Genomic DNA, 26,528 nt, shown 5'->3' on the forward strand with positions numbered 1-26,528 from the left:
GAGGAAGGTAAGGGTGAAGGTGTGGACAGGTAGTTAGACCCTGGCATTGGGGGGCTCTCAGGCAACGATGCTTTTTCTATTTGTGTGGCCAAGGAGAAGGCAGTCAAGTTTGCTCTGGGGAAAGAATTTCCGAGGGATGGGGAGGCTTCCTGCCAGTTGGATCCTTGACTGGCTTCTTTCTACCGCAGGCTCCAGGGACGTGGCCTGCTGCCTCTTTTCTCAAGCACCCTCTCTGCTACCTGAAGCTGTGTCTCCTCGCTTCCTCTGCACGTGAAGCCGCTCCCTGATCTCTTTTTGTGCAGTTACACACACCCTCCTTTCCTCTCCTGATCCTTCTTATTACTAGAAACGACACAACATAGAAACTTTGTCGATTAGTCACCTGGTGTTGATCGTCACTAGCCTCCTTCTGAATGGAGCTGGGGAAGGTCTGTGTTCACGTCTCCTCTCCTGGAACTCCTCGTTAGATGGTCTGGTGTGTTTCTCAAGACGATGGTCTCTGAGGCTGAGTGTGCTCCTGGAATTTTCCAGCTCTATGGTTTTATTTTGTTGAGACAAAAGACTCAGCATCTGTTCTAAGGTGGGAGGAAAAATGGGTGATGCATCAATTTCTTCCTTAAGAGATTTTCATGGGTAATTTTGATCTACACTTTTTTTTTTTTGCCTAATTTGCTCTATTAGAATCTAACTTTCCCATAAGTTGGAGTTTCACTGTGCTGCAATTTTCATGCTTGCCTTCGTTTTGTGTTTATAGTTGCATTGGTTCAAGTGATCTGGTGCTGTTTATCCTTCACTATAGCATTTCTCAAACACTCTGTGGATTTCTGGGGTTCCAGGGACCTATGCCCCAGTTAGAGCTGTACTGTTCAATGCAGTAGCCTCCAGCCACATACTGAAAGGCAGCTTATTCTGAACTGAGATGTGCCGTATGTGTGAAATCCACACTTGATTTCAGAGGCTTATGACCAACAACGTAAAATACCTTATTGATAATTTTTATATTGCTTCTATGTTGAAATGATAACATTTTGGATACATTTGACTAAATAAAAATATTAAAATCAATTTCAGCAACATAAAATACCTTATTGATAATTTTTATATTGCTTCCATGTTGAAATGATAACATTTTGGATACAGTTGACTAAATAAAAATATTAAAATCAATTTCACCTGGTTCCCCCACCCCCCGTTTTCAAATGTGGCTAGTAGAAAATTTAAAATTTCACGTGAGGTTAGCATTATCGTTTTGCTAGGCAGTGCCGAGTTGGGTAAACACTGGCTCACAGCAGACCCTGTTTCTTCATTTCTTTTATTCTTAAAGTCATGCTCGAAGTTCCCACATTTCTTATTTTCTAACCCTCTTCTCTGATGTTCATCTCTGAACATCGGGGAACCACAGGTGTTCATTAGACCCCGGTTTTCTTCTTCAAATGCACCTGGACTCCATTCGAGTCATGTATTTCTGAGAAGAGCCTCTAGATGATCGACCTCAATCTTAGTGACTCTACTGATCTATACAAGAAAACACTTACTTTGTCTCATAACCCCGTCAAATTATCTTTAGTACACCGTGAGTAAGTGTGCATTTCAAAAAAAAAATAATAGATGAGCACAATCAAACTCAGATCACTCGCTGCCAGAGTCATCTGGTGTGTGAAGAAGGCAGATCGCTTCCAGGTCGGAGGTCTCGCTACCTCAGGGGGCATACTAGACGATCGATGCTCTGGGTTACGGTGTGAAAACACGGAAGCTTCTGTTTACATTTACTTTACCCAGTCCTTTTATGATTTTTTACTTCCTGGTCATGTTATATAATGAACATATTCATCATGTAGCACCACCTACTCATGATTTGTAAATACTGGGGAAAATAGTTTGTAAATATTGGAGGGATGTGCTCAGCATTTTTACCAATAAGGATAGGTCATCAAAAGGTTTTGAGACCACTGGTTCGAAGAAGGTGATTTCCCCCCTAGTGTTAATTGAACCCCACCACTGTGTCAGCTACTCTTTTGACTCTGTGTACTTCATTCATTCATTCATTCATTCATACCTCTATTGAGGATCTACTAGGAAGTTGCTTTGGTGACATTTGGTGGCAGTTGCCTCGGATTCTGAATCAGCTGTTTTTCTGCCCACCTCATGGCTGGAAGAAGTTTTGTCAGGCTTCAGGCATTTGGAGGTGCAGGAATGAGTGATGGGGGCCTCTTTTCTTGGGTTTTCCAAGGTGGCCTTTTTGTACTTAGCTTTCACTGAGGAGAGATGTCTGGGTCAGGCTGTGGGGAAAAAAGTTAGATGATTTCAGGTGAGAGCTTTTCAGTTGGCCAAGGAGAGTCTGCGGCTCAGTGTGAAGGCTAATTTCTCTTCACTTAGCAATTGAGACTCTGGATATGTCACACATGCTCTTCGCCTACAGTTCCCCCAGGTGTCTGGGTTAACCTGTCAGATGTTTTATTAATTAAGATACAGAACATAAACTGGCTAAAGAGAGATCATCACACAAGAGCCTACCCCCAGCTGCTCTTTTTTCGAGAGAAGATAATTCATTGGATAACCTAACCACAGCTTCCCTGGGTTTCTTTCCCCTCATCTATAAAAACTGAGAGTGGAAAACTTGAGCAATACTTCTCAAACCCTGTTTTCAGTTTTGATCATTACTTATTAACTTCGTCTATGGAAGATGAGGATTTGAGTCTCTCCCCACCTCTACCACACACATCCCGTTCTCCTCCATCCACCTTCCCAGCATAATAAGGTAATAATTTTGGTTAGGTTAGTGTTTACATAATTATGACGACATAAAAGCTATTCACAGATGCATTAGTTTCATATTGCTGCTGTAACAAATAGCCCCAAACTGGATGGCTCAAAACAACATGAATATATTCCTATGCAGCTACAGAGCTAGCATCAAGGTTCCTCCTTGGCGGATCCAGGGGAGAATCCATTGCTTTGCCTTTTCTATTTTTTAGAGGCCACCTATGTTCCTTGGCTTGTGGCCTCTCCATCTTCAGAGCCAGAGGCATAGTATCTTCGCTCTTACTGACTCTGCTTCCCCTGCTTCAGTCAATACATGGCCTTTTTCTTCTCTAGTCAAATCTCTCTCCACCTTCCTCTTATATAAATATACTTGTGATTACGTTGGACCCATCTGAATAATCCAGGATAATCTCTCCATCTCAAGACCCTTAATTTAATCACCCATTCAACATCCCTTTTCCTATGTACAGTAATTTAGTCATGGGTTCTGGGATTAGGACACGGACCCTGGGGGTGTCATTTCAGCCTACCACAGTGGCTGAGCAGCGTGCTACCTTATGATCATTTTCCCTGTCCTGTGTGACTTTTTGTTTTTCTGTAGTTAGTAATCGCCTTTTTTGTTTGCTTAGTTTTTCTCGTTATTTATCACCAAATCAACTTCCTTGTAATTGATGCAAGCACATGTCAGTTTCACCACCTTAGGGACCCTCCCCCCGGTGGACCCGTTCAACTGGCAGCTGTCCCTTAGGGTCTCCTGTCACCAACATGCAGAGTCCTGCTGCCTCTTTTGGGGTTGGATCTCTCTTTTCTACATCCCACACGCTCTTCTCTGTTTACAGCTTGGATCTGGGGGAGCAGTTCATCCAACAGCTTGCTAGAACTGATGCGTGAGGAATAATCCATTTTGAAACATGTGAAATGCTTGAAACTGCCTTTATTTCCCCCTTCATACTGGGTCAGACGTTCGGCTGCGCGTAGAATCCTAAGCCAGAAATCATTTTCTGTCAGATTTTGAAAGATTCGCTCAGTTGTGCTCTAACCTCCAGTGAGGCAGTGAAGATGTCCAAAGCCACTCTGATTGTTGGTGACTTTGTATAAAAGCTGTTTTTTTTTTCTTTTTTCTCTGGAAATTCGTAGGCTATTTTGCCCAGTGTTCTGAATTCTCACGGTGATGTGTCTTGCTTTCTCTTTGCCTGGCTTCCTGAGAGCTGAGTCTGGGTCAGAAGGCCATCTCTAAGTGTGACATTTTTCTCTTTATTGTTTTCGTTGCTTGCATCTTCTGGAGCTCTTCTCCCTGTTTTTTTTCTTCCCCTGGACTGAGAATGATCACTTTCTAAGATGTCTTCATTTGGTCTTCATTTCTGTCCCAAGCACTAGCTATTGCCAATTGTTTAACAAGGAAGTCGCCATCACATCTCAAGCTTACTGCATCCCTGAAGTCATGCTGTGGATGCAAAGCAGCAGAACCTGGGGAGGTAGCCAGAGACTCATTTGCTTAGCAGGTAAAGGAAATGCAAATCTGAGCCTCAGGAGAACTTCAGGTGGTACCTTCAGCTCCTTCTCTCTGCCATAAATCTCCAAGGCCAAATATCCTTAGTGCCTTTACCTGTTCAAAATGCTTTTCTTCAAAAGTGCCTAGGACAGCGTTTGCTTGGGCCGATTAAGGAAAGGTGAGGAGGAGGTGAAAAAAGATTTTCATTTTCAAGGACTTCTCTCTGTCCTTAAGAAAAGAAACTGCTGTGTGGACCATGTTGACAAGGCTGGGCTGGCTCCTTGGGCTTAGCACCCCCTGGATGGCTGCAAGTCAAGACTGCGAAGCCAGCGGACATTATTGGAGGAGGTAGCAGAGGGGCCACGAAATCCCAGGCTCCTTCCCCTTGTTTGGCCCCCAAGGTTCTCGAGTCTTCCTTCGTCAGTCTGTGGTCGAGTGAGGAGTACCTGGGCTCTGGGAAACGTTCACATCCTGCCTGCCACTGACTCTGCTGTGTGACCTTGGGCCAGGCACGTCTCTCAACCTTAATGTCTATGATTGTAAAATCGCCACCGTCGTACACACCTTGTGGGGTTTGGAGAGTGTCTGGTGCATGGTACGTGCTTCCTAAGTGGCTGTGGTTAAAAGGATCTGCCGTTTTCACCTCTCAGGTCAGATATGCTCCCGGCTATGGTCTTGAGAACGCTTGGAGCCGGAAGGAACTTGAGCCTCTTCCGGTTCCGGAAGGAGCAGGAGGCACAGGACCTGCCTGGTTTCGAGATCAAGCCCGAGACCTAATCTGAGGATAGCGGATTATTAAAACCCTGCTTCCGATATTACCTCTCAAGATTCGAGTGGGACAAATGAAGGCATTTTCTCATCGATATTCTATTTAGTAGAGTAAGACATGAGACACAATAGAGTTATATTCATTTTGGAAGAAAAATGGATGTAGCCTGAAAACATTTTTATTTCCTCTCAGTTGGCCCCACTGCAAACAGGCTGCCACCTACTTTAATCTCACTCAGGCCTCATTTTACCGATGACCTGACCAGTCCCAAAGAGGTGAACCTCCTTTGAGAGCAGAGCCCGCCCCTGAGACCCAGTGCAGGCTTTTGGAACCAGGGCTGGAGCAGGGGCTTTTCCCGGGGTGGCACAGTGATTAGGTCCCCGGCTCGGGAACCAGACTACCTGGGTTCATGTCCCGGTGCTGTCTTTGCTAGCTCTGGGCCCTTGGGTCACCCTGACTCTCTATGTCTCGTAAGACTGGGTCACAGATTAAATGAGTTAATGGAAGTGGTGGAAGTTAATTACGGGGGCACACGTTTTTTCTTGCCTTGAAGTTGCTGATGTGGAAGGAAAATCATAGCCTTCCAATGATGCTGAGTGAGTGGGCCTGGCCAGGTGGTGGCTTAGGAGACAGGCAGCCTGGGGTTCTGCCCACAGTGGAACAGACAGTTCCAGCCTCCCAGGACCCAGCAGATCTGACTGGGAGAGGGACGCTGTGTGCCCGGAGGTTCTGATGGGCTGTGTCTTTGTCCTCAGGGGCCTGTGCCAGCCCAGCTCCCAGTGCCTGGGGCCTGACTCTGGGTTCATCCAAGGGAAGTAGGTTTGACCAGGTCCAGCCTGCAACGTTACTCATAGGACTGGCATGTGGTTTTAATCCAGCCCTCTGACAATATGCTCATGTATTCCCTCTCATCCGGGCCATGGTTTTGTTATGAAAAGCATTTAACTGATTTTTTAAAAAAATGGAACAAAAACATTCCAAATTCATTCCAAAATCTCTGTCACTCTCACTCAGAGTCTGAGTAGTGACGAATCAGTGACCAGCCGGTGGGAGCTGTTTAGAAGAGGGCGGAGGTGGGGTGGGGGACAGCACAGAAGGGTCTGTCACCCCTTTAGTCATGACTCCAGAACCCAAGCCAAACTCAGTTTTTATTACACGCACACACGCGTGCATGCACACACGCATGTGCACACGCACACATCATCATCATCATCATCACGTGGCTTCCCTCTGCTCCTTCTCCCACCCAAGAAACTCCCACCCAGCAGCACTTTGCAGGTGCTTTGTGATTCTGTCTCTTGACGGGGAAAGGAACATGCGGTCTCTGTTTTCTCTCCACCTTCCCTGCCCCACATTTTGTCCCATCACCCATGGCTGTTGAGTGGAGGACCAGGTTTTTGTCATCTTTCTTTGACGTCTGGGAGTGAGGAAAAGATGGCTTTGCCTCTGTCCCTGCCATTGGTTCCTCTACAGCAGCCAGTGGGGACGACAGTGTTAATCATGATGGCAGGTGGCAGGGTTCAGAGCGGGGCATTCTGGGAGGCGGTCCAGGGAAGGGAGAGCTAGTGCCCAAAAGTGAGTCAGAACCCTGACTGGATGTTCCCAAAGTAGAAGAGCGTTCCTTTCCCCGTGACCCTTGAGAAATGAGGAAAAGTCTCCTGCTGGCTGTTACAGCACAAACTCCAGTCGAGCCCTTCCTGCAAGTGTCCTCGTTCCTCCGACCGTCTCTGTGCAAAGGCGGCCAGCGTTTGTTGGAATTTTTTTTTTTTTTAAGTCCTTCTTAAAAGACTTCTCCGGTTCCCATTTGACAGAAGGCTCCCCATGCCAAATGGCCACCTTATGGCAGAAACTGGTGTACAGAAGATATCTGTGCCCACCTAGGACCCTCATCTGCTGGCTGTTACAGCACAAACTCCAGTCGAGCCCTTCCTGCAAGTGTCCTCGTTCCTCCGACGGTCTCTGTGCACAGGCGGCCAGCGTTTGTTGGAATTTTTTTTTTTTTTTTAAGTCCTTCTCAAAAGACTTCTCTGGTTCCCATTTGACAGAAGGCTCCCCGTGCCAAATGGCCACCTTATGGCAGAAACTGGTTTACAGAAGATATCTGTGCCCACCTAGGACCCTCATCATCATCGCAGCCTGAGCCCCATCTGTAGAGACAGCACTAATCCTTATTAGTTAAGGGGAAGAGGCTACATTTCATTACGAAACGGATTCTTTTTTTCAGGTGTGCGACATTATAATTTGATATTTTTGTACACCACTTAGTCTTCACCACTGTAAATCTAGTTCCCATCCATCACCGTACAATTAAACTTCTGTATTGTCATCTGACCAAGGGTGCACATTGAGCCCGACGGAAATCACAAAAGGATCTGCGTTAGGTGGGTTTCGCTGTGATAATGCTGCGTAACAAACAACCTCACAGCCTCAGGGGCTCATAGCAACATTCACCTTTATCTTGGTTACAGGGCCGTGGCTAGGCTGGACCCAGCAGTGTGGTTGGGTTGGCTCCAGGCTGGGGGTTGGGTTCAGGTCTGCTCCAGGTGCCTCCCCTGGAGTGTGCTCCTCTCATGGTGGAGGACAGGTTTGCCAGGAGGGAGTCAAACCACGCAGCACATTTAAAGCCTCCGTTGGATGTGGCATACATTCCATCTACTCACATTCTACCGGCAACAGCCAGTCTATTGCCAAGGTCAAGGACAGTGGGCGGGGAAGTGTGCTCCATCTTTAGTGAAACCGTGGTAAGGTGGGGAGGAAGGAAGAATTGTGGACAAATAATACCACCAATGACACTGTCCTTTTTAAACAATGACTTCATGCTTAAGAGCTGCCTTCCACCCTGTGTGGAGGTATTGTCTGGGAATGGGGTGGTGGCTCCTGTCCCCAGCCCAGCCCCCCAGCTTTTCCGTGGACTTGGCTCCTTACTGCTCTCCTGGCTTCCCTTCCCACACTCGCTGGGGAACCCGAACCCCACTCTCGTCAGAACCTCAGTCTTTCCCTTTCAGCCCCTCCACGTGTTTCCCTCCCGGCTCCCACCCGTTCTCTCCTCTCCTTCCCGCGCGCCTTCAAGCCAGGCGATTCCTTCCTATTCCACCCTGGATGTCTTTGGATGGCGCCTGTGCAGGACGAGACCTTTCTCGCGGCCAAGGTGGCCGCCTCTTGGCTTACACTTGAGGTTTTATGATGGAAGAGTTTCTCTTTTTTCCCCTGCCTTGAGTTATGTTCCCAAATATCCCCATGTTTTTTTTACTCTGACATTACAATGTGCCAAAACTCTGGAAAGGAGTTGGGTGTTCTTCACACCCCGGAAAGGTAGAGATGGGTTCAGAAAGTGGAGGCAGAAAAACCCTGATCCCAGCACTCATTTAAATGGACCAAGCCGGGTAATTGGCCCTTTACTATTTCGCTGCTTATATTTCCCATGCCAGTCCTGGGAGGGAGGAATTATCCTATTCTCCCCTGTTTTGTAACTGAGGAAAAGGGACAGAGAGGTTGTGTAACTGGCCGATGGTAACACAGCTCAGAAGGGCAAAAGCTGGTCTAGAACTCAGCTGTGTCTTCTCCCCAGCCCATGCCATTTGCTTTTCAGCTTTTTTTTTTTTTTCTGCCCTTCTTCCTTCCTTTGCGGCTGTGGGTAGACGTGGCTGTTGGGCCAGTGGGCATCTTGTCTGAGGGATTAAGGGGGCATCTTAGTGAAAGGGCGGGAGGTAGAGATATGGGGAGGAAGGAGAAATAGAGCCGCCGTAGAACCAGACGGTGAGGGGCACGCTGTTCCGTCATCGCAGGGCAGAAAAGGCCGTGTGGATATCTCGGATGGGGAGTCGGGGGCGGGTCTGGCTGGCGAGCGTGCAGCGGCGGAGTCAGCCGGGTTCCACCAGCAAACTTTCTAGTATGTGATGCGTCATTCCCCTTACTCCTTTCTCTACATATTCTTCATTATTCAACTATTTCTCCTCAGAAGATTTTTTTTTTTTTCCCAGTTCTATCAAAGCTGCTTTTCTTTCCCCAAAGCTTTACTTACTTGGGTGGCCGGCCCTGCAAGGACATCTGCTCATGGTCATTTTGAACCTTTCTCTCTGCACGACTGCGCAATTGCCAACTTTCCCCAGGTCAACGGAAGCCAAGTCGGGCCGAGAGAGGGATCAAAACGTTCTGTCTTCTTGAGACGTCTTAAAAAGATGATTTCGTTTTCCCTTGTGATATCCAAAAGTTTGAGAACACAGATTATGAATCCAACTTGAAAACACATTTTTCTTTTTAGAAAGGAGGAAAAAAAACCCAAACAGACTCTTGTCCATGGCCATTTCTCCCTTTAGCTTTAATAGATATATTAGCATTCTCGCCAGCCGTATGAGCCTGAGCGAATCTTAACACTCTCAGCCTTTTGGTTTCTCTTCTGTGAAACAGGAATAATATGATTCCCATTTCCCGATGTTCTTGTGAAGATGAAAGGCGATGCTAACTGATAGACAATGAAAAGTTAACATCAGTAAGAAGGGGTGGGACCCAACAACTTCCTCTTTGGGGGTCTCCTCTGTAGAAATCCTCACAATTTCGCCCAGAGGTGCATGTCCTGGATGTTCAATGCAGCATTGTTTGCCGTAATAAAAATTGGAAATGATCTAAATACCTTTCCGGTAGAGGAATGGGTAAAGAAATTATGGCACATTCTCACTGTGAACTGTTAGGCAGCAGTTAACTAACCCTATACTGAAGAAGACAGATGTGCAAAAAGCCTCAGGACATATTGTTATGTCAACCAAAGCGAGTCGTGGAATAGCTACCTCCTTGATGCTGAAAATAATTACCATGTGCAGCAGACTGAAAAATGGATACAGCCACTATGGGAAACAGCATGGAGATTTCTCAAAATATTAAAAATAGAGCTACCGTACGTTATAAGTTGAATAAGTTACAAAATGAATAAGTTTTGACTCCAGAACGCAGTGGCTCAAACAGCTCTTGGCAGCTGTGATTCCATGTGGTCATAGAGGCTTCTGAGCTCCTCCCTTCCGGTGGCTCCAGGGGTTCGAGCATCAGAATCGCCTGGAGAGCTTGTTGAAACACAGGTGGCTCTACCCCAGTTTCTGATAGAGTAGTTGCGGGGGTTGAAGGGGCTGAGAATTTGCCTTTCTGACAAGTTCCCAGGTGATTGCTGTTGGTTCAGAGGCCACGTGTTGAAAAATCACTGCCCCACGTCCTTGGTGACACGTGCAGAGCTGGTGCCGCTACATCCGTGAGCCAAGAGAGAACGGCCAGGCAGCCAACTTCCTTTTGAGCAAGCAGGGCAGGCAAAAGTGGCTGACACCTGCCACGGGCAGGGACCGAGTCACGTGGCCCACCCTGGCTGCAAGGGAGGCAGGGTAAAGTCATCATAGCTGGGAAGCCATGTGCCCGGCGAAAGGGAAGGGTGTGTTTTTGGGAAACAACTAGAGGCCTGACCAAGTGGCCCTGCAGAGAGGATAAGAGAGAGCCCGCGCTCAGGGTGGGGACAGATGTGGAGGAGACTCTGATGGTGCTCGGTGGCCTACCCCAGAAGGCGAGCCAGCTAAGCTTCGGAGCAGCAGTGCTGGCTGCAGTGCCTGTTCCTCTCTCGAAGGCGACTCGGTGTCGCTTCGCCTGGGCTCTGCTCCTTCGCCTCTGCAGGCGTCCAGGATGGGCCCTTGTTCACCATCCCCGTTGTCTCGTGAGTTGGGGCTGATGTTTTCCGACATCTGAAACTCTCTTTTTTCTACCCCATCCGCTAGGCGTCTTGGCTCTGGAGGAAGCTGCATGGCAAGAGGCGGCTGGTGATGGCCTTCTGCCTCTTGATGACTCTGTCTGTGGTGGCTGTCACTCGCTTCCCTGCACAGCATCCAGCCGCCATGGAGCCCTGGGGGGTAACCGGCATCCCTGCCCCCCACAGCCTGCGGGCTCTGAGCTCCCGCCGGAGGCAACAGGCAAGAAACCTGCGGTTCTGGAGAGGCCGGACCCTGCTCAGGAATTCCAGCCTGGTGCGTGCTGAGCAGCAAGGCCACAGAGGGCGAGCGGACAGCAGCAAGCAGGCCCCGGGAGGGGACAGCAGCCGTTTAGGGAGGGTCAGGAGGGATATTACTTTGGCATCTCTAGGAGATTTGAGACTCGGTACCCAGAGTCTTATGCTCTCAAGGGACGATGAGGTCAGAGGTCTGAGTGCCAAAGATCGGGGCCACCCCTGGGGTGCTGGGCCCATCCAGGAGGCTCAGAGAGAGACAGGCACCCTGGTTGGCCCCCTCGCAGAACACCAGAGAGCTACTGCTGGACCGACCCTCAGGCCCCATCCAGGGGAAGGCAGGGATCTGCCAGGAGCTGGGAATGGAGACTTGACTGGCGGGAGACAAGCAAAAAAAGATCCCACCCCGGCCACAGGGGCTCGTCGGTGGCCTGGCTCCGTTGGGGAGCTGCAAGGATCCATCTGGTGTGCCTCTGAGACTGCTGGGCTGTTGACTGGCTTGAGGACCGGCGGGCAGGTGCCCCCATGGCTCACAGAGCACGATGTGCAGACCCTCCAGCTGTTGGCCCAGGGCAAGGTGGTGGGCAAAGCCAGGGTCCCTGGCCATGGGCAAGTGCTGCAGGTCGGCTTCTCCACCGAGGGCGCCCTTCAGGATGTGTCTCCTGGACTCAGCCAGCTCTGCTCCCAGGGGCTCTGTGGCCTGATCAAGAGGGCTGGGGACCTGTCCGAGGTCCTGTCCTTCCACGTGGACCGAGTGCTGGGGCTGCGTCGGAGCCTGCCTGCGGCGGCCCGGCACTTCCACAGCCCCCTACTGCCCTACCGCTACACAGACGGCGGTGCGAGGCCCGTCATCTGGTGGGCGCCCGACGTGCAGCACCTGGGGGACCCAGACGACGATCAGAACTCTCTGGCCTTGGGCTGGCTGCAGTACCAGGCCCTGCTGGCACAAGGCTGTGGCCGGCCAGGCCAGGCCCGCTGCCCGGGCATCCGCCACGCCGAGTGGGCACGCCTGGCACTCTTCGACTTCCTGCTGCAGGTAGGTGGGGTGGGGCCGGGCGAGGTAGGGGATTTGGGGTGACTTGAGACGCTGGAATTGCGTCTGAGGATGGATGGTGACTCTACCCCCACCCCGAGGCCTTGTCTTTCGACCACCAAGCACCTGTTTTTGTTATTTTTCCGCCTCGGTATTAATTCATCCAGTGGTATGTGGGAACAGCTCACGAGTAGCCGCTGCCCTCTTCAGAGGCTGCCATGTTCCGCTTTTGGCCGCAGGCCCTCTCTCTTTGTTGTCTGACACCCACCTAGTGACCTGCCCCAAAACCTCTGAGCGGTACTTGTCGGCCTGTAGGCGTTGGTCTCAGTCACTGGACTGGCTGGTCTCCCGCGGCGCTTCCAGCTCCTCTAGTCTGTATCCCCGTGGCAGCTTCGTGGATGGAGGAGCGTGCAGCCCGGTGGTTGGCGTGGGCCTTGGCATCAGGCAGACTTGGGTTTGAATGCCCCGCCCCAGGCCACTTCCCACTGTATGACACCGAGCAGATTACTTCACCTCTGACCTTCACTTTTCTCACCTCGAAAACGGGACTGGTGTCCCCACCTCATCCCCTTGAGCCTGACCATTTTAGCGCGTGGTATCCCCAAACTGCCAGCACTTGGGCCTGTGCCCTGGAGCCTGCTCCGCCCAGTGTGTAACAGGTCAGGTGCTGGGGGATTAATGTCGTTTAGATAGTGTGACCTGCCATCCAGGTTGGGACGGAGGGGCTTCCCAGCCCATAAGATTTTCGGTGCTGTAATTGGGAGAGTCCTGGGCAAGCCTGGAAGGCTGGCCATGCTTCCTCCAGAGCAACACCTCCTTTTGGGTGTGTAAAGCCCAGCTCCCTGGCTGGGGTCGCTCTGTGGTGTGTACTCCATGTGTCTCTCGGAGTTTCCTACCAGGATTGAGGCCCAGGTACATGCAGGAGTCATGGCTGGCCCTCCCTACGTCACTTCCCCTGCTTGTGTTTTTGGATTAGCTCTGGATAGACTGCTTTTGCTTGGATCCGTGTCTCGAGGTCTGTCCTAGACCTGATGATAACACTGACCTTGTGTGGTTTCTGCACACGAGATCGTTCATGTAATATACAGTGCGTGGCGGTGGCACACACTCGGTAATAAGCTGCGACTGTCTCCGACACCTGATAGGCACTAACTCACCCAGTTTTCGTGGCGTGCTTACGAGTGAGATATGACATTTATCCCTATTTTAAAGTTGAGAAATTGAAGCCCAGAGAGATGAAGTTACTTCCCCAAGGTCACGGCTGGTAGAGCAGAAACGCAGCCTTGACGGTCTGACTCCGGAGCTCACCCTCTCAATCACAGAATCACTATTAACCTGGCCGTGACTGAGGGCAGGAAGAGGGGACCTGTCCAGGGATGCCCGCGCTCCTTGAGATTGGAGGCAGCTCCTTGCAAAGCCCCAGTGCAGCCGATGTGCATACGGCAGCTTTCTGCTCCACACAGAGCCCCTCTGTCCGTCCCCTGGGCTTGCGGTGTGGGACTCTTCCTCGGCCGCCAAGTCCCGCTGTGGGGACATGAGTCTCAGCAGCCAAAGCACACACAGGTTGGGTGTGTGGGCAGATGTGACTCGGCTGGCCTCGTGCCATGTCTTCCCTGGTCTGCTGAACGCCTGTCAAGTCAAACACCCCTGTCTGGCTGACACTGCCTTCCTAGAAACCACTGGCAAGGCCGACAGAGGCGGGGCTTTGGGTTTCCCAGCACGGGAACCCGAGGTACCTTCTGACTGAGGGCCGGGTACAGATGCCACATACAGCCCACTCTGCGGTGTGCTTGCTCCTTATTTTATCCAGTATAAACCCTTGTTTTTCTGTGTTTGCGTAGGACAACATACCATTTACCTGGACACAAAATACACGAGCACTGCACACATACACATTCCTTACACCCCCACAAATCATACCCTGTGCTTCGCAAATCCCACACAGCCCTCTGGATTAGTGATTGTGGAGACGATGCTATGGAACAACACACTGACACGTTGTACACTTAAACATGAGCTTTATATGCCCACGTGTGCCATAGCCACACACACATGCACACCATTCATATGAATCGCATACCCCCATACATTCCATGTGGTGCCCAGACTCAATCTGTGGGCACCCGGGACTCAATCCTGCTGAGACCTTTTGGGGAGTATGTACGACGTGCCTCAGAGTCGTCCTGCCTGGGGGCCAAAGAAGCTGGGCTATTTACTCACCAACTGACCACTGTGGGCACCCGGGACTCAGTCCTGCTGAGACCTTTTGGGGAGTATGTACGACATGCCTCAGAGTCGTCCTGCCTGGGGCCAAAGAAGCTGGGCTATTTACTCACCAACTGCCACCTGTCACTGGTTGAGACAGACAGTTCCTGAGGGTGTGGACCTCCTGGCATCTGTAGCCTGGCCCATGTGCTGACCAGCCAAGCATGTTCCTGCACTGGAGAGGGGCGAAGGCAGAGAGCCACAGCCACTTGTGGAAAGCCATCGGCATGTACAGGAATCGTGAGCACCAAGGGGACATAGGTGGTATATGCCAATAGCGTCTGCTAATTATCATGTGTGAGGTCAAAGACAGATTTCAGTGGGTGTCAGTAAACTGGTTTCTTCTGAGTGAGACTGTCCTTTTCTTTCCCAAGGATCCCATTTCAGTCATTTGCGACCCTGTGTATGTTCCTTATTCTGTGTCCAAATCTATGGCTTCAGTTCACGGGCATCTTCTCTGGCTTGGTCTACCTGGGACATCAGGTGTTTCATCAGTTAGAGAAGAGCCCAGATTCGTGACTGCTGCTGACCCCCGCAGGCTTCCAACCAGAAACGTGAAATGTAATAGTAGCTACCATTTATGAAGTGCAGAGTCTGATACAAACCGCACACAGGAACTCATTTAAGTCCCATGACGGACCCCAGAGATGGATGCTGCGCGCCTCACCATCTCGCAGGTGATGCAGCCAAGTATGGAGGAGTCGAACAGCCTGCCTGGACAAGGGTTGTTTGAAAGGTGACACCGGGCAATTTTTCATATGTTTAAACATGGGATCTAGATTAGGGTGAGGTGTGATGGGCAAAATTCTAAGATGGTCACCAAGATCACCCTCTTCCCAACCCCCAGAATAAATTCCTTTCCCCGAGTGTGGATGAGATTTGTGAATATGATGAAATATCAAGTGATTAGGTTACTATACAGTTGACTTTGAGTTTAATTTAAAGGGAGGGCATCCTGGATGGGCCTGACCTAATCAGGCGAGTCTCTCAAGGATGAGGAAGGATCTGAGAGCTTTTCCTGCTGGCCTCAGGAAGGAAATAAACAGGCATACTATGAACTGCTTGTGGGTAAATCCTCTCTGGGAGGACTCTGAGATGCCCGGGGACCTGGTCCCACAACTTAAAGGCACGATTTCTGCCAGCAACCTAGATGAATTTAGGAGAGAACCCTGAGCTGTGAATGAATGTGGCCCTGGACGACACCTTGAGTTTAGCCTGGGGAGACTCTGAGCTGAGAACCCAGCAGAATGTGATGGACTCCTGAGCCACGGAAACCGTGAGATCATCCGTGTTCTTTTAAGCCACAAAGCTCCTGGTAATTTGCCGTGCAGCGCTAGAAAATGAATTTAGGAGGCAGGGAAAGGCTCAGGCTGCAAACAGACGTGGACCCTGCACTGCACGGCCCAGAAGTGGGCCGCTCCCTCGGCTTCTTCCACCTCGGTCTCGTCCTGTCTCGCTTCAGCCTTTTTAAAAACCTTTTTATAAAAAACTCTGTTCCTATCTTTGTCCCATTTTCTGTTGGAAGGGTGACATTGAGCATTTTTTCAATGATTTTAAGAGCTTTTCATAGTTTAAGGAAATTGGTTTTTTGTTTTCACTGGGTTGTAATATTTCTCTCAGGTTCAATTGTTATTAAGCTTTGTTGATAGTCTCTTTGTTGTGAAGAAATGTCAGACATTTTTATGTTAGTAACATGATCAAGCTTTTGTTTTATGACTTAGGTTAGTATATCATGTTTTAAAAGGCCATCCTCGTCTACGGCCATGCCACCCTGAACGAGCCTGATCCTGTCCGATCTCGGATGGCAACCCAAACGCGCCATTTGTTGAAGAATTAATCTTTTCCCCAGTCTGAAATGCTCCCTGAACCTTATAGGCAATTTCCATATGTAAGTCTATTTCTGAACTCTTTTCTGTTCCAGTAAAGGGTCTATTTATATGCCAGAATCACACCGTTTTAATTATTGCACTTTATATTTGATGCTAAAAACTAGCAGGGCTCGGTCTTTCTCATTGCTCTTTTTAAGAATTTTCCTAGTCTACAGCCATGCTACCCTGAACGAGCCCGATCCTGTCTGATCTCAGAAGCTAAGCAGGGTCGGGCCTGGTTAGTACTTGGGTGGGAGACCACCTTGGAAGACTAGGTGCTGTAGGCATAAAAAAATAAATGGAAGGAAGGAAGGGAGGGAGGGAGGGAGGATTGTAAGCTGACAAGGTCCTTGCAATCTGTGAGGTCAACCAAAGTTTGCCTTGTCTGAATGAATGAATGAATGAATGAGTGAATGAATGAGTGAATGGTCAAATAAATAAATAATTTTCCTGATGTCCTCTCATTCCATTCTCATACAAAATTTAGACTCAGTTGGTTCCTTCATTCTCCTTCCCAAGTCCTTTTGAGATTTTGCTGGAATCAAATTAAATTTCTGGGGATTAAGATAGAATTTCCATCCTAAAAATAAAATATAGTCTTAAAGCCGAGAATAGGATACGTCTCTCCATTTATCCATGTTCCTCGGAACATCTTGCTGTTTTCTTCAGCTGGATTCTCACTTTCATGTTGGTATTTCATCTTCTGTGGCCATTGAAAATAAGGTGGTTCTTTCTGTCACATGCTCTGGCTCTCAGCTCTCGGTCTGAGTGAAGGCTGTTATTTCTGTGTATTAGTTTGATTCCTGACCTCCCAGTAAGTTCACTTGGCTTCAACAGTTGCTCGGCTTTACTCTGGGTTTTCCAAGTACACTGCCATTTTGTCTGTGATGAAGGTTCTGTCTTCCCATTGCCTCTTCTTTCTTTCTCTGACGTCATTACAGTGCTGGTACCTCCGAGAGATGGGAAATATTAATGGCATGGTGGGCGGGACTTGTTCCTACAGAATTGAGACGATTTCTGGTGTTTCGCCATTAAACATTATGCTGGCTTTGGACTGAAGATATGATGAAGAACTATTCATTATTCTTGCTTTATGAAGAGCTTTTATGGTCAGGAATGGATGTAAAATTTTATCAAAGGTTTTTTGAGTATCTGTGGAGATCACAGGATCCCTGTCCCCCCCTACTGTGTTATGTGGGGACTTTTGTGACAAGTGTCCTAACGGGGACTCATCCTAGCTTTCTTGGTTGGAACCTACTTTGCTGTGGCGGCCGCTGGTTTTTGTGTTGATGTTTTGTGTGGATCTACAGATGTCTTTATAGATAAGATCTAGTTCTCAATCCATCTCCTCAGAGCCCTTATTCACCCGAATCCTAAACTGGTGCCCCGACTTCTGGCCTCAGGCTTGGGGCAGATGAAGCGTCCAGATGATCTTTCCCAGAGCCTCCAGAAAGCCTGTCCTTTGTCAGGACATGGGGAGCACTGCTGCGTGAGGAGGGCGACTGTCAGTGCCCAGTAACCCACCCCACCCCCATATTCTGACATCCTCAAAGCCTCATGAATTCTTTAATTCCTTGGAGAACAGGGACCTGACCCCAGGCAGTGAGGCAGCCCAGCCAAGCACCACCCTCTTCAGCCAGAAGGCCCCAGGCCTGTGCCTCCAGGTTGGAGGAGGGTCCTTGTACGGCTGTGGGGGTGGGGGGCATGGGCCGCTAGGGACAGCCGGTGGCTCTTCTGGAATCCAGCTGACCCAGATCAGGCCCTTGCTGAGGACCCGGTGTTGGCCCAGGAGCCTGGTGGCTCAGAGGACTCAAGTCACCTCTCGTGCCCTGTGCCGGGCTTCCCCCCAAACCTCACCTCCCCCCACAGCTGTGCCTGGTGTCCGTCCTTGGCAGACTGCAGTGTCTTGTCCCACCTGGATGTCCGGTTTGGAGGCCACAGAACCAGGCCTTTCCCTGAAGCCTTGGGAGATGGCATCCTGGGCAGGGAGGTGACATGACGGAGCTGACTCAGTGATCGGAGTCCTCATGTGAAGACCTCCCTAGGTCCTTCCTATTATAAGCCAGCCACGCCCTTCATTCATTCATTCCGTCACTTAGAAAACGTCGACAGAGTCCAGGCTGGCCATGCTACACCAGTGCTGGGAGCTGGGGATCAGATTGAACCAACCGCGTCTTCGCCTTTGCTGTCAAGAAACTTGCCATCTCCAATGCTGGAAAACACAGGCCGGCCACATAGTCCCACTTAGTAGCCGAAGCCAGACTGCCCAGGTGCGAGTCTAGGCGCCACTGCTTCCACGTTATGGGACCTTGGCACATTGCCCAGAGAAATGGCGGTCATAGAGGTATCTGTCCCCTGGTCGCTGGGAAGGGCTAAGAGTTATGATGTATAAAGCACTCAGATCAGCACCTGGTACAGAGTAAGGGCTTTACGATGGCTTCAGTAAAATTAAACAAAAACTTCAGTTCACGCCAGGATCGTGCAACATTGCTCGGTCAGTCAGAAAATCAACACAGCAAAGGATTATTATTTTTTCTTGGTATCTCCTCCGTTTTTCAAAAAGGAGGAAAAGAATCAAATTATGAAAGGTGGCAGGAATGAAATTTGAACGTTGTCCTGTTTAGCTGCTAGTCCGATGTTTAAAATTAATTTCTCTTTGGTGGAAAAAAATAACCACACGGAGTGGCAAAATAATCAAACCGGCAGCTGGGCCCCACCGGGCTGACCCGGCCTTTCCTGTTAGATATTCAAATGCGTGTCGATTCGGAGAAGCCAGCCCTGTCCGCTTGTAGCTTGCTCTGGAAGTAGATGCTGCACAAGTTGAAATGTGCACAGAATGGCCTGGACACGGGGTCAGGGAGGGTTTGGAGGGAGGTGGGGGGTTTGGCTGGCTGGGCATCAGGCATAAAGTGAAATCCAGAGCAGTGGCTGGATTTCCGTTTTGCTAGAACTGCCCTGGCGTTTACTTGCCCAGCCAAAGAGAGCTCGGCAGGTGGGGGTCTGTCTCACATGTGTCCGCGCTCCAGAAACTAGGCCGGCACGTAGAAGACAGTGGACAGACCGTTGTGACACTATTTCAGCCTCTGTTTCTCAGGACTGTAGCACTGGGTGAGGCTGGGGTTTGCTACAGAGGGACCCCTGAGATTCCTCAAGGTCATGGGGCCTGTCCCGCCCAGGCAGACACAACCAGAGGCTCTCCATAGCAACTACCTCTGCTTACATACATCGTCGCCCTCTGTGGTCCTTGATGTTTTCCCAGGGAAGTACCACGGCCCCATTTTGTTGAGAAGATGGGGGTGTAGCGAGATGAAGCGACTTCCTCAGGTCACGTAGCTATGACATAGCGGGGTCACCATTCAGCCCCAGGCCGTTCGGGCTCCACAGTGCAGGCAACAGTCACCACTCCACCTATTTTCATGCAGCCCATGAGCTCAGAACGGTTTAATTATTTTTAAATGATTGAAAAGATCAAAAGAAGAATGTTTCGTGACATCTAAAAATTATATAAAAGTCATAAACTTCAGGGCTCATGAATAAAGTTTTTTGGGACATAGTCATGCCCACTCGACCTCTGTAATTGCCTCACCCTGATCTTCAGGGAGGCAGGCTTCAAGTCGGGCAGACCTCGGTTCAAATCTCAGCTGTACTGCTTTTACATTTATGACCTTGGACACGTCTGAGGTCAGTGTCCCCATGTGTAAAATGAGGCTAATAACGTCTCCCTTGCAAAGCTGCCATGAAGAGTGAATGGATTAGAGATGGCAGTGACGCTGGTGACGGTCATCTGAGCGATGGTTTTTTCTGATGCCAACCAGTTCTCCAACACCAGCTGCGTGTCCAACAACTCAATTCAGTTCCGACGCTTTCTACCTGTAGTGTCAGGTCCCACAGGTAAAGGGCTCAGTCCCACAAGACTGCCCTCATTTCAGATGCCGGTCACACGTCCTCGGCTGCATCCCTTCTGACCAAGCAGCTATAAATTGGGGTCCTCGGGACCCACTCCTCAGGTTCGGTAATTTGCTAGGACAGCTCACAGAACTTAGGAAGCCACCTTCCTTACATGCGCTGGCTTATTATGAAGGATACAGATGTAGAGGTACGTAGGGTGTGGTCTGGAAGGGCCCCCAGCACAGGAGCTCTGTCCCCCAGCACAGGAGCTCTGTCCCCGTATGTCGCCCTCTTGGCATGTGGATGCGTTCACTGACCTGGAAGCTTTTCAGTTCTCACGGTTCAGGCGTTTGTAACCCAATCTCCAGCTCCCCTACCTTTCCTGGAAGTTGGAGCCTGGAGCTAAAAGTTCTCACCCTCTATTCTTGCTTGTCTTTCTGCTGACTGGCCTGGCCCCTGAAGCTATCTGGGGGCTCCCCTGGATCACCTCATTAGCATAAAACTCAGGTGCAGCCAAAGGGGCTTATTATAAATAACAAAAGATGCTCTTATCACTCAGGAAATTCCAAGGGTTTTAGGAGCTCCGTGAAAGAAACCTGGACAGAGACCAAATATATTTCCTATTGTACAACATTATTGACATCTCCGAGGGAGACACTGTGTCATTGCTTTACTGGGCAACTGCTGTGTTTGCCTGGGTGGCCCCTGGCTGTTGTGCATCATCATCCGGAGTGGGCGTCTCAAGATCCCGCCAGAGCTGGGAGTCATAGGCAAGTCCTGGGGACTGAGAGAGGGAGCGGGTCTTCCCCTTCTGTGGGTGCCGTCTGGTTCCCACACGCTGCCTCCCTCCCCCCGACTTCCACTCCCCTCCACCCTGACCCTGTCTCCTCTAGCTTGGTCTGGACAGTGGCCCCAACCAGAGTCTGTTACCCGGAGCTGATTCTAGTTCCTCCGCACGCATGATCTCAGGCTTCCTGATGGAGATGAGCCCGTCTGCAAAGTCAGACCAGGTCTCCACTCTGCGTCTTCTCCACACCTGCTCTTTCAGGAACGGAACGCATCTGCGTGCTGATTGGTCGAGCCCAGGGATGCCAGGGCCTCCATTTCCTCTGACTCCGCCCCCAGCTGCAGATTTGAGGAGATGACTGAAACCCTTGGTCCCACGACCAGTGAAAGTCCAGAGCCTGTCCTAGGATGTGGGCAACGCTCAGGCAGCTGACCCCTCCTGTTCCCCACGCCATGAATACCGCCTTGCTTTGCCACACACCAAGCCGGAACTCAAAGCCGGGTCCCTTTCACCCCACGACCACCATGCATTTCCCAAGGCGGCAACTTCACTGGCGGATGGGGGGGTCACAGAGGGCATCTCTCATACCCTCAGCCTCCTGCTGCTTCCTGCTTGACTTCTCTCTTCCTCTCTCTCTCTTCCACAGAAACAAATGGATTTTTCCTCTTGTCCCCTGCAAAGCAAGTCCTCCCATACCTAGACCTCTTGAGAGCTCATCTTTTGCCGTAAGCACTCATCAAGGTGGTGTAGCAAACCGAACTTCCTCCCTAAGAGGGAAAAGGGTGCGTCTTCTCCAGCTCACCCACCCTGTAAGTGACAGTGACTCTCAACTCTCACGCCATTTCCCCTCTACTTCCTGGCACGTCCCAACCTCCTCTCCCCTTCTTTCTCTTTCCTGTCTTGCTGGCACAGAGGACTCTGCCACCTCTGCATTTAGGTTTCTCCTTTCTCGACCTCTTTGTCAATTAGCGCACAGCAGGTAACACGCTCTGTAGGTCAGGGCCGGGGTGGATGCTCGTTTCTGCCTAACACCCGGCCCGAAGCCTGTAACTCCTTCCTTCGGGGAAAGCTGCCGAAAGCGGGCGAGTGGGAAGTGTTGTCATGAGAATCCTCTGATCCACTCTAAAACATTGCGAGTGTCATCTACACCTGTGTACGGAGCAGAGGCGAGGCACAGCTGCTCAGGGCGGACCCCACAGCACACTTCAGGCATCCTGTGTGAAATGAGCCCCAAAAAGAAAGGCCCTTCCTCCTTCCCCGACTTCAGTTTGGGGCTGTCCCCTCGGGAGCTGTCTAAATGGTCGTTAAAGGACTTTTACCTCCGAAAAAGGGAGGAATCCCTGATGTAGCACTTGCTGCTTAAAGAAAAAGTGGATTCGCGTGTGGGTCTCCCAAGTGGAAGAGTAGATAGCATCGGAGGCCCAGCGGCCTCAGGCCCGAGAGCCCGAGCAGCAGCGCGGTAGATGAAGCGGTGGGTGCTGGCTGGACAGCCATGCTGGCCCGAGGCGTGAGCAAACAGCTCCTGGTGTGCAGGCCAGCTGGCCAGAGGAGCAGAGCAGAAGGCCCCTTACGAGCCGGAGGACAGTAGTAAAGCCACCAAGCACTGTCCCCAGCATGTGGCCCAGGGACCAAGCGGCCTCGGTGCTGGGCCGGAGGAGGCTGGCAGCGTGCCACACTCTCAGAGGACGGGTGCCCCCACAGGTCCACGACCGCCTGGATCGCTACTGCTGTGGCTTCGAGCCGGAGCCCTCGGCGCCCTGTGTGGAAGAGGGACTGCGGGAGAAGTGTGGGAACCCCGGGGAGCTGCGGCTGGTCCACATCCTGGTACGTCCCCTCGTCGCCCCAGACCGGGGTCTTCCTGTCTCCTTCAGAAGATGCTGTTAGTGAGCGTCAGAGATCACGTGACCCTGGGGTTCCCCATCCTGTTCTTTTGAGCAGCAGAACACTTTGTTTGAATAATGTATAAAACTGACGAAAGTGGAGCTTTGAGAATGTGGTTGCGGTGGGGGTAGGGTGGGGGGAGAGTTGAGGGACACTGGAGTACCCCTAGGGCCTCTGGACTCAGCGTGTGTCTCTCTGATGTCCTCCTTGGGCCGGTCAATGTGGAATTCGTGACCTGGAACAAGGAAGGGCATTTCTAAGGCCACATGGCAGGTTGGTGGCAGTGACAGCGCTCTCTGCCAGGACCCTGGTGGCTCACAGGCTGGTGCCAATCAGAAAAACGCTGTGCTGCCTCCTATTAAAACCAGAGCCCAGAGCGGGAATCGATGTGCTGAGGCCGTCAGAGAGGAGCTGGCATGGCAGGGTAGCCGCTCCTGCACAAGGAGCAAGGTGCCACCTGGCCACGGCTTCTCTAGCTTCTCCCCCAGTGAGCCCGGTGTCCTTGCTGCCTTATTTGGCCAGTTGCTTTGGGGGGTGGTTGTCAGCATGGTGCCCCAGGCTGAGCTTCAGGTCACAGCAGCCCTGGGGCCAGGGTTCCTTGTGGAGCTGCTGGGAGGTGAGAATTCTCCATCCTCTGTCCCCAGAGCCATCTCTCTTCCTCTCTGGGAAAAGATGAGGCTTTCTATCCATCATTTACCCCTGGAGGGCAGCCATCCCACAGACCCTTTAGGACTGCAGATTTCAGAGGGAGGAGTCACTAGGCTTCGAGAAATTCCCGATGCGTGGAGAAGGGCCACGAGGTTGAGGCAGAGAGAGGGGAAGCTGGGGTCCTGGAGACAAACATTTGTAATTTAAGCCTAGGTCCCTAGAGAGAATTAGGGGAAACCACCATGGAATCTTGGAGAACGCATAGAATGGGGTCTGCGCATGGGAGTGGGAGGAGGGGGCTGGAACAGGTGGCCTCTCATTCCCGATCACGCAGTAGTTAGAAGATGCTAAAGAACTTCCTGCTGCCGACTTTAGTTCTGAAGGGGTTTAGGAGGCACTGAACTCCTCCCGTGGGGAACGAAGCATGGTCAGTGCTCCCTGAGGATAAAGGGTGTCGAGTAGTCTAGGTGATGCTCGGGGGGACACCCAGGTGCACATGCACAGGTGGCATGGAGGTGAGCGTGTGTGTGAGCGTGCACGTGTGGGCTACGTCCTGCAGCCACAGCCCTGCTGGGCAGTTTACCTCTGCACCTGCTGATCCCTGTCCATGCTCCTCACCCCTTTGGCCACCAGAGCACGAATCAGACCCTCCGCCTTGCAGTTTGGCAGGCTTGGCAACTATGGGTCCAGGTTCGAACCAGCCCGACTTTAGTTCTGAAGGGGTTTAGGAGCAAATTACTTAACTTCTTTGTGCCTCTGTTTCTGTAAAATGGAGTTCGCACCAGTGGCCTCCTTCTAAGGCTGCTGGGAGGGCTCATTGAGGTGGTACCTGGAAGAACTCAGCACAGCGCCAGCACAGAGTGAGCTGGCTGCTCAGCACCTGGGGACCATCTGGGCAAGTAGCAGGGTGGACTGTGGGACTGACAGCTCGGGCCCCCTAAGCCCCTTCACCCTGACAAGCCCTTGCATGCTGGCCAGGCTGCACCCTTACCCACCTCTGTCTCTGCCCGTCGTCCTCCCTGAGGTCCGGAGCGGTGATCCATCTCATCTGGTCTACATCGATAACGCTGGCAACCTTCAGCACCCTGAGGACAAGCTGAACTTCCGGCTGCTGGAGGGCATAGATGGGTGAGGGTCAAAGGGGTCGGGTGGAGGTTCAGGGACTGAGGCTTGATGGCCCTGCTGTAGACCGTGGGACCTTAAACCAGGGCTCTTGAGAAGTCCACACTCCATCAGACAAAGGCTGTTGAGTCTGAACCTCAAGAGGAGGTGGGGGCCCTAGGAAAGCTGAGAGGAGATACAGCCAGCAGGCCCTTTGGCTCCCAGACAGAATGCCTGCCCCCCTGCTCAATATCCAGAGGGCCACCTGGCCCCATAGAACACTAACTGCCTCGCTGGAGTAAGGGCCTTCCTGGGCCTTCCCTTGCTCTGGCTGGGGGAGCTGGCCTGGGAGCCTACCTTTCCTGCCCACTCCTGGCCTGCAGCTCAGCCTTCCTCGGGCTCTTCCTGGCATTCGCCAAGCAGAGCAGCAGGCGTTTACCCGGGAGAGCAGAGCTGATTTGCCCTGACTCTCTGTGGGACGGGACCCCTCTGAAGGCTTTATCTCCTGCCTGCTTTCACAGCTGAGCAGGTGGAAGGGTCCCCGATGACTAGTCAGTGGCCATGGCCCTTGAGACTTTGCAGGCTGACATTGCCTGGGTGCCCCAGCTGTGCAAGCTCTGGCCATCGGGCTTCGCCTTTCACGAGAACTCTCTGAGATTACTTTTGCTTTCCCTTTTTGTTTGGCGCTTGGGGGACCTTTCGTCCAGGTTTCCTGAGTCTGTCGTGAAGGTTCTCCAGTCAGGTTGTCTACAGAATATGCTGCTCAAGTCGCTGCAGACAGACCCGGTGTTCTGGGAAAGCCAAGGCGGGCGACAGGGGCTGAAGCAGGCTCTCCAGACCCTGGAGCGGCGAGGACAGGTCCTGCTGGAACACATCCAGAAGCACAACCTGACTCTCTTCAGGGATGAGGACCTGTGAGTCCCCCACTGCCCAGGCAGGGCTGTTGCTTCACTGGTGGGGTGCTCACAACACGACCTGAGTGGACGAGCATCCATCCTGATGGCCACACGTCCTTGAGTTCGACTATCTTGAAGACAAATGGGAAAAGCCAGAAACCGGAAGAGCACCATGGATGTCGTGGGATGTGTCACCTGCTTGGGATGGTGGAGGTGGTTGTGGGTGTTGGGTTTTCAATCTCCCACATTCCTTTTCCACCTTCTCCGCTCTGGCTGTTTACTCCCTGGCACCAATAAACATGTTCACGAATGTTTTATGGACTGTTCCATGTATTGTAAAATCATGCATCCCACGTGCATATGCAGAGCTGGACAACTCTGTGTGTGTGTGTATGTGTGTGTGTGTGTGTGTGTGTGTGTAGGTACATGTGGCATGTGTACATGCCTGCACACATACGTAAGATGAGCTTAATAAAGGGTCTTCATAGAATTATATTCAGGGCCCAGAACTGCTCTGGCTGAAACACTCAGGTCTAAGAAGTGAAACACTAAACATTCTGTCTTTATTGACTTTAGATGTTCAATTCTTAGTAAGTTATGTTTCTGATTTAAGAATTATACAAGTAATACATGCTTACTAAAAACAAATTCATAAATAATAGAAGCACATAAGATAAAACGTGAAAGTCTCAGAAACTCCCTGGAGATGTTTATGTTGTATTTTAGTTACACTCAAACTACATGCAAATTAAACTATAACAAATGTAGGACCATCTATGTTAGTCAACTCTCTGCTTTTACTGTAGTATATTTCCTATATTCTGTATCAGTCTTCTGGATCGACCCAATTCTTATTGATGACTACATGGAATTTCAAGGCAGGGACGTGTCATATTTTATTTAGCTGCTCCAATTATGATAAACATTAGGTGGCTCCAACTTTTCACCGATTATAAACAATGCTGCCATGAACATCTTTGCATAGGGTGCAATCATTTCCGCTAGCTGTATCCATATAAGTGGATTTCTGCACCAAAGAGTATGTACGAGCATTTATTACTTTGAGAGAAACTGCCAAATTGCCCTCCGAAATGGCGGTGCCAATTTATACTCCCACCAAGAGGGAGGGAACTGAATGTTTTCCCATCACTTCACCAGCCCTTGGC

General features: G+C 50.8%; 1 protein-coding gene and 1 pseudogene across 1 annotated transcript in view; both read left to right on the forward strand.

Annotated features, from left to right (window-relative positions):
- FAM198A (family with sequence similarity 198 member A) overlaps positions 1–25,655 on the forward strand; it is a 44,334-nt gene extending 18,679 nt beyond the window's left edge. The window contains exons 2-5 of the mRNA XM_006914831.3: positions 10,772–12,031; positions 22,538–22,660; positions 24,390–24,493; positions 25,174–25,655. Of these exons, the coding sequence (XP_006914893.1) occupies positions 10,772–12,031; positions 22,538–22,660; positions 24,390–24,493; positions 25,174–25,384 (1,698 nt within the window). The 3' untranslated portion in view covers positions 25,385–25,655. The remainder of the gene's footprint in view (positions 1–10,771; positions 12,032–22,537; positions 22,661–24,389; positions 24,494–25,173) is intronic.
- On the forward strand, positions 16,330–16,448 carry LOC112482084 (annotated as a pseudogene).
- Positions 25,656–26,528: the final 873 nt, after the last annotated feature.

Source organism: Pteropus alecto, unplaced genomic scaffold (assembly GCF_000325575.1).
Source record: "Pteropus alecto unplaced genomic scaffold, ASM32557v1 scaffold156, whole genome shotgun sequence".
Taxonomy (NCBI): Eukaryota; Metazoa; Chordata; class Mammalia; order Chiroptera; family Pteropodidae; genus Pteropus; species Pteropus alecto.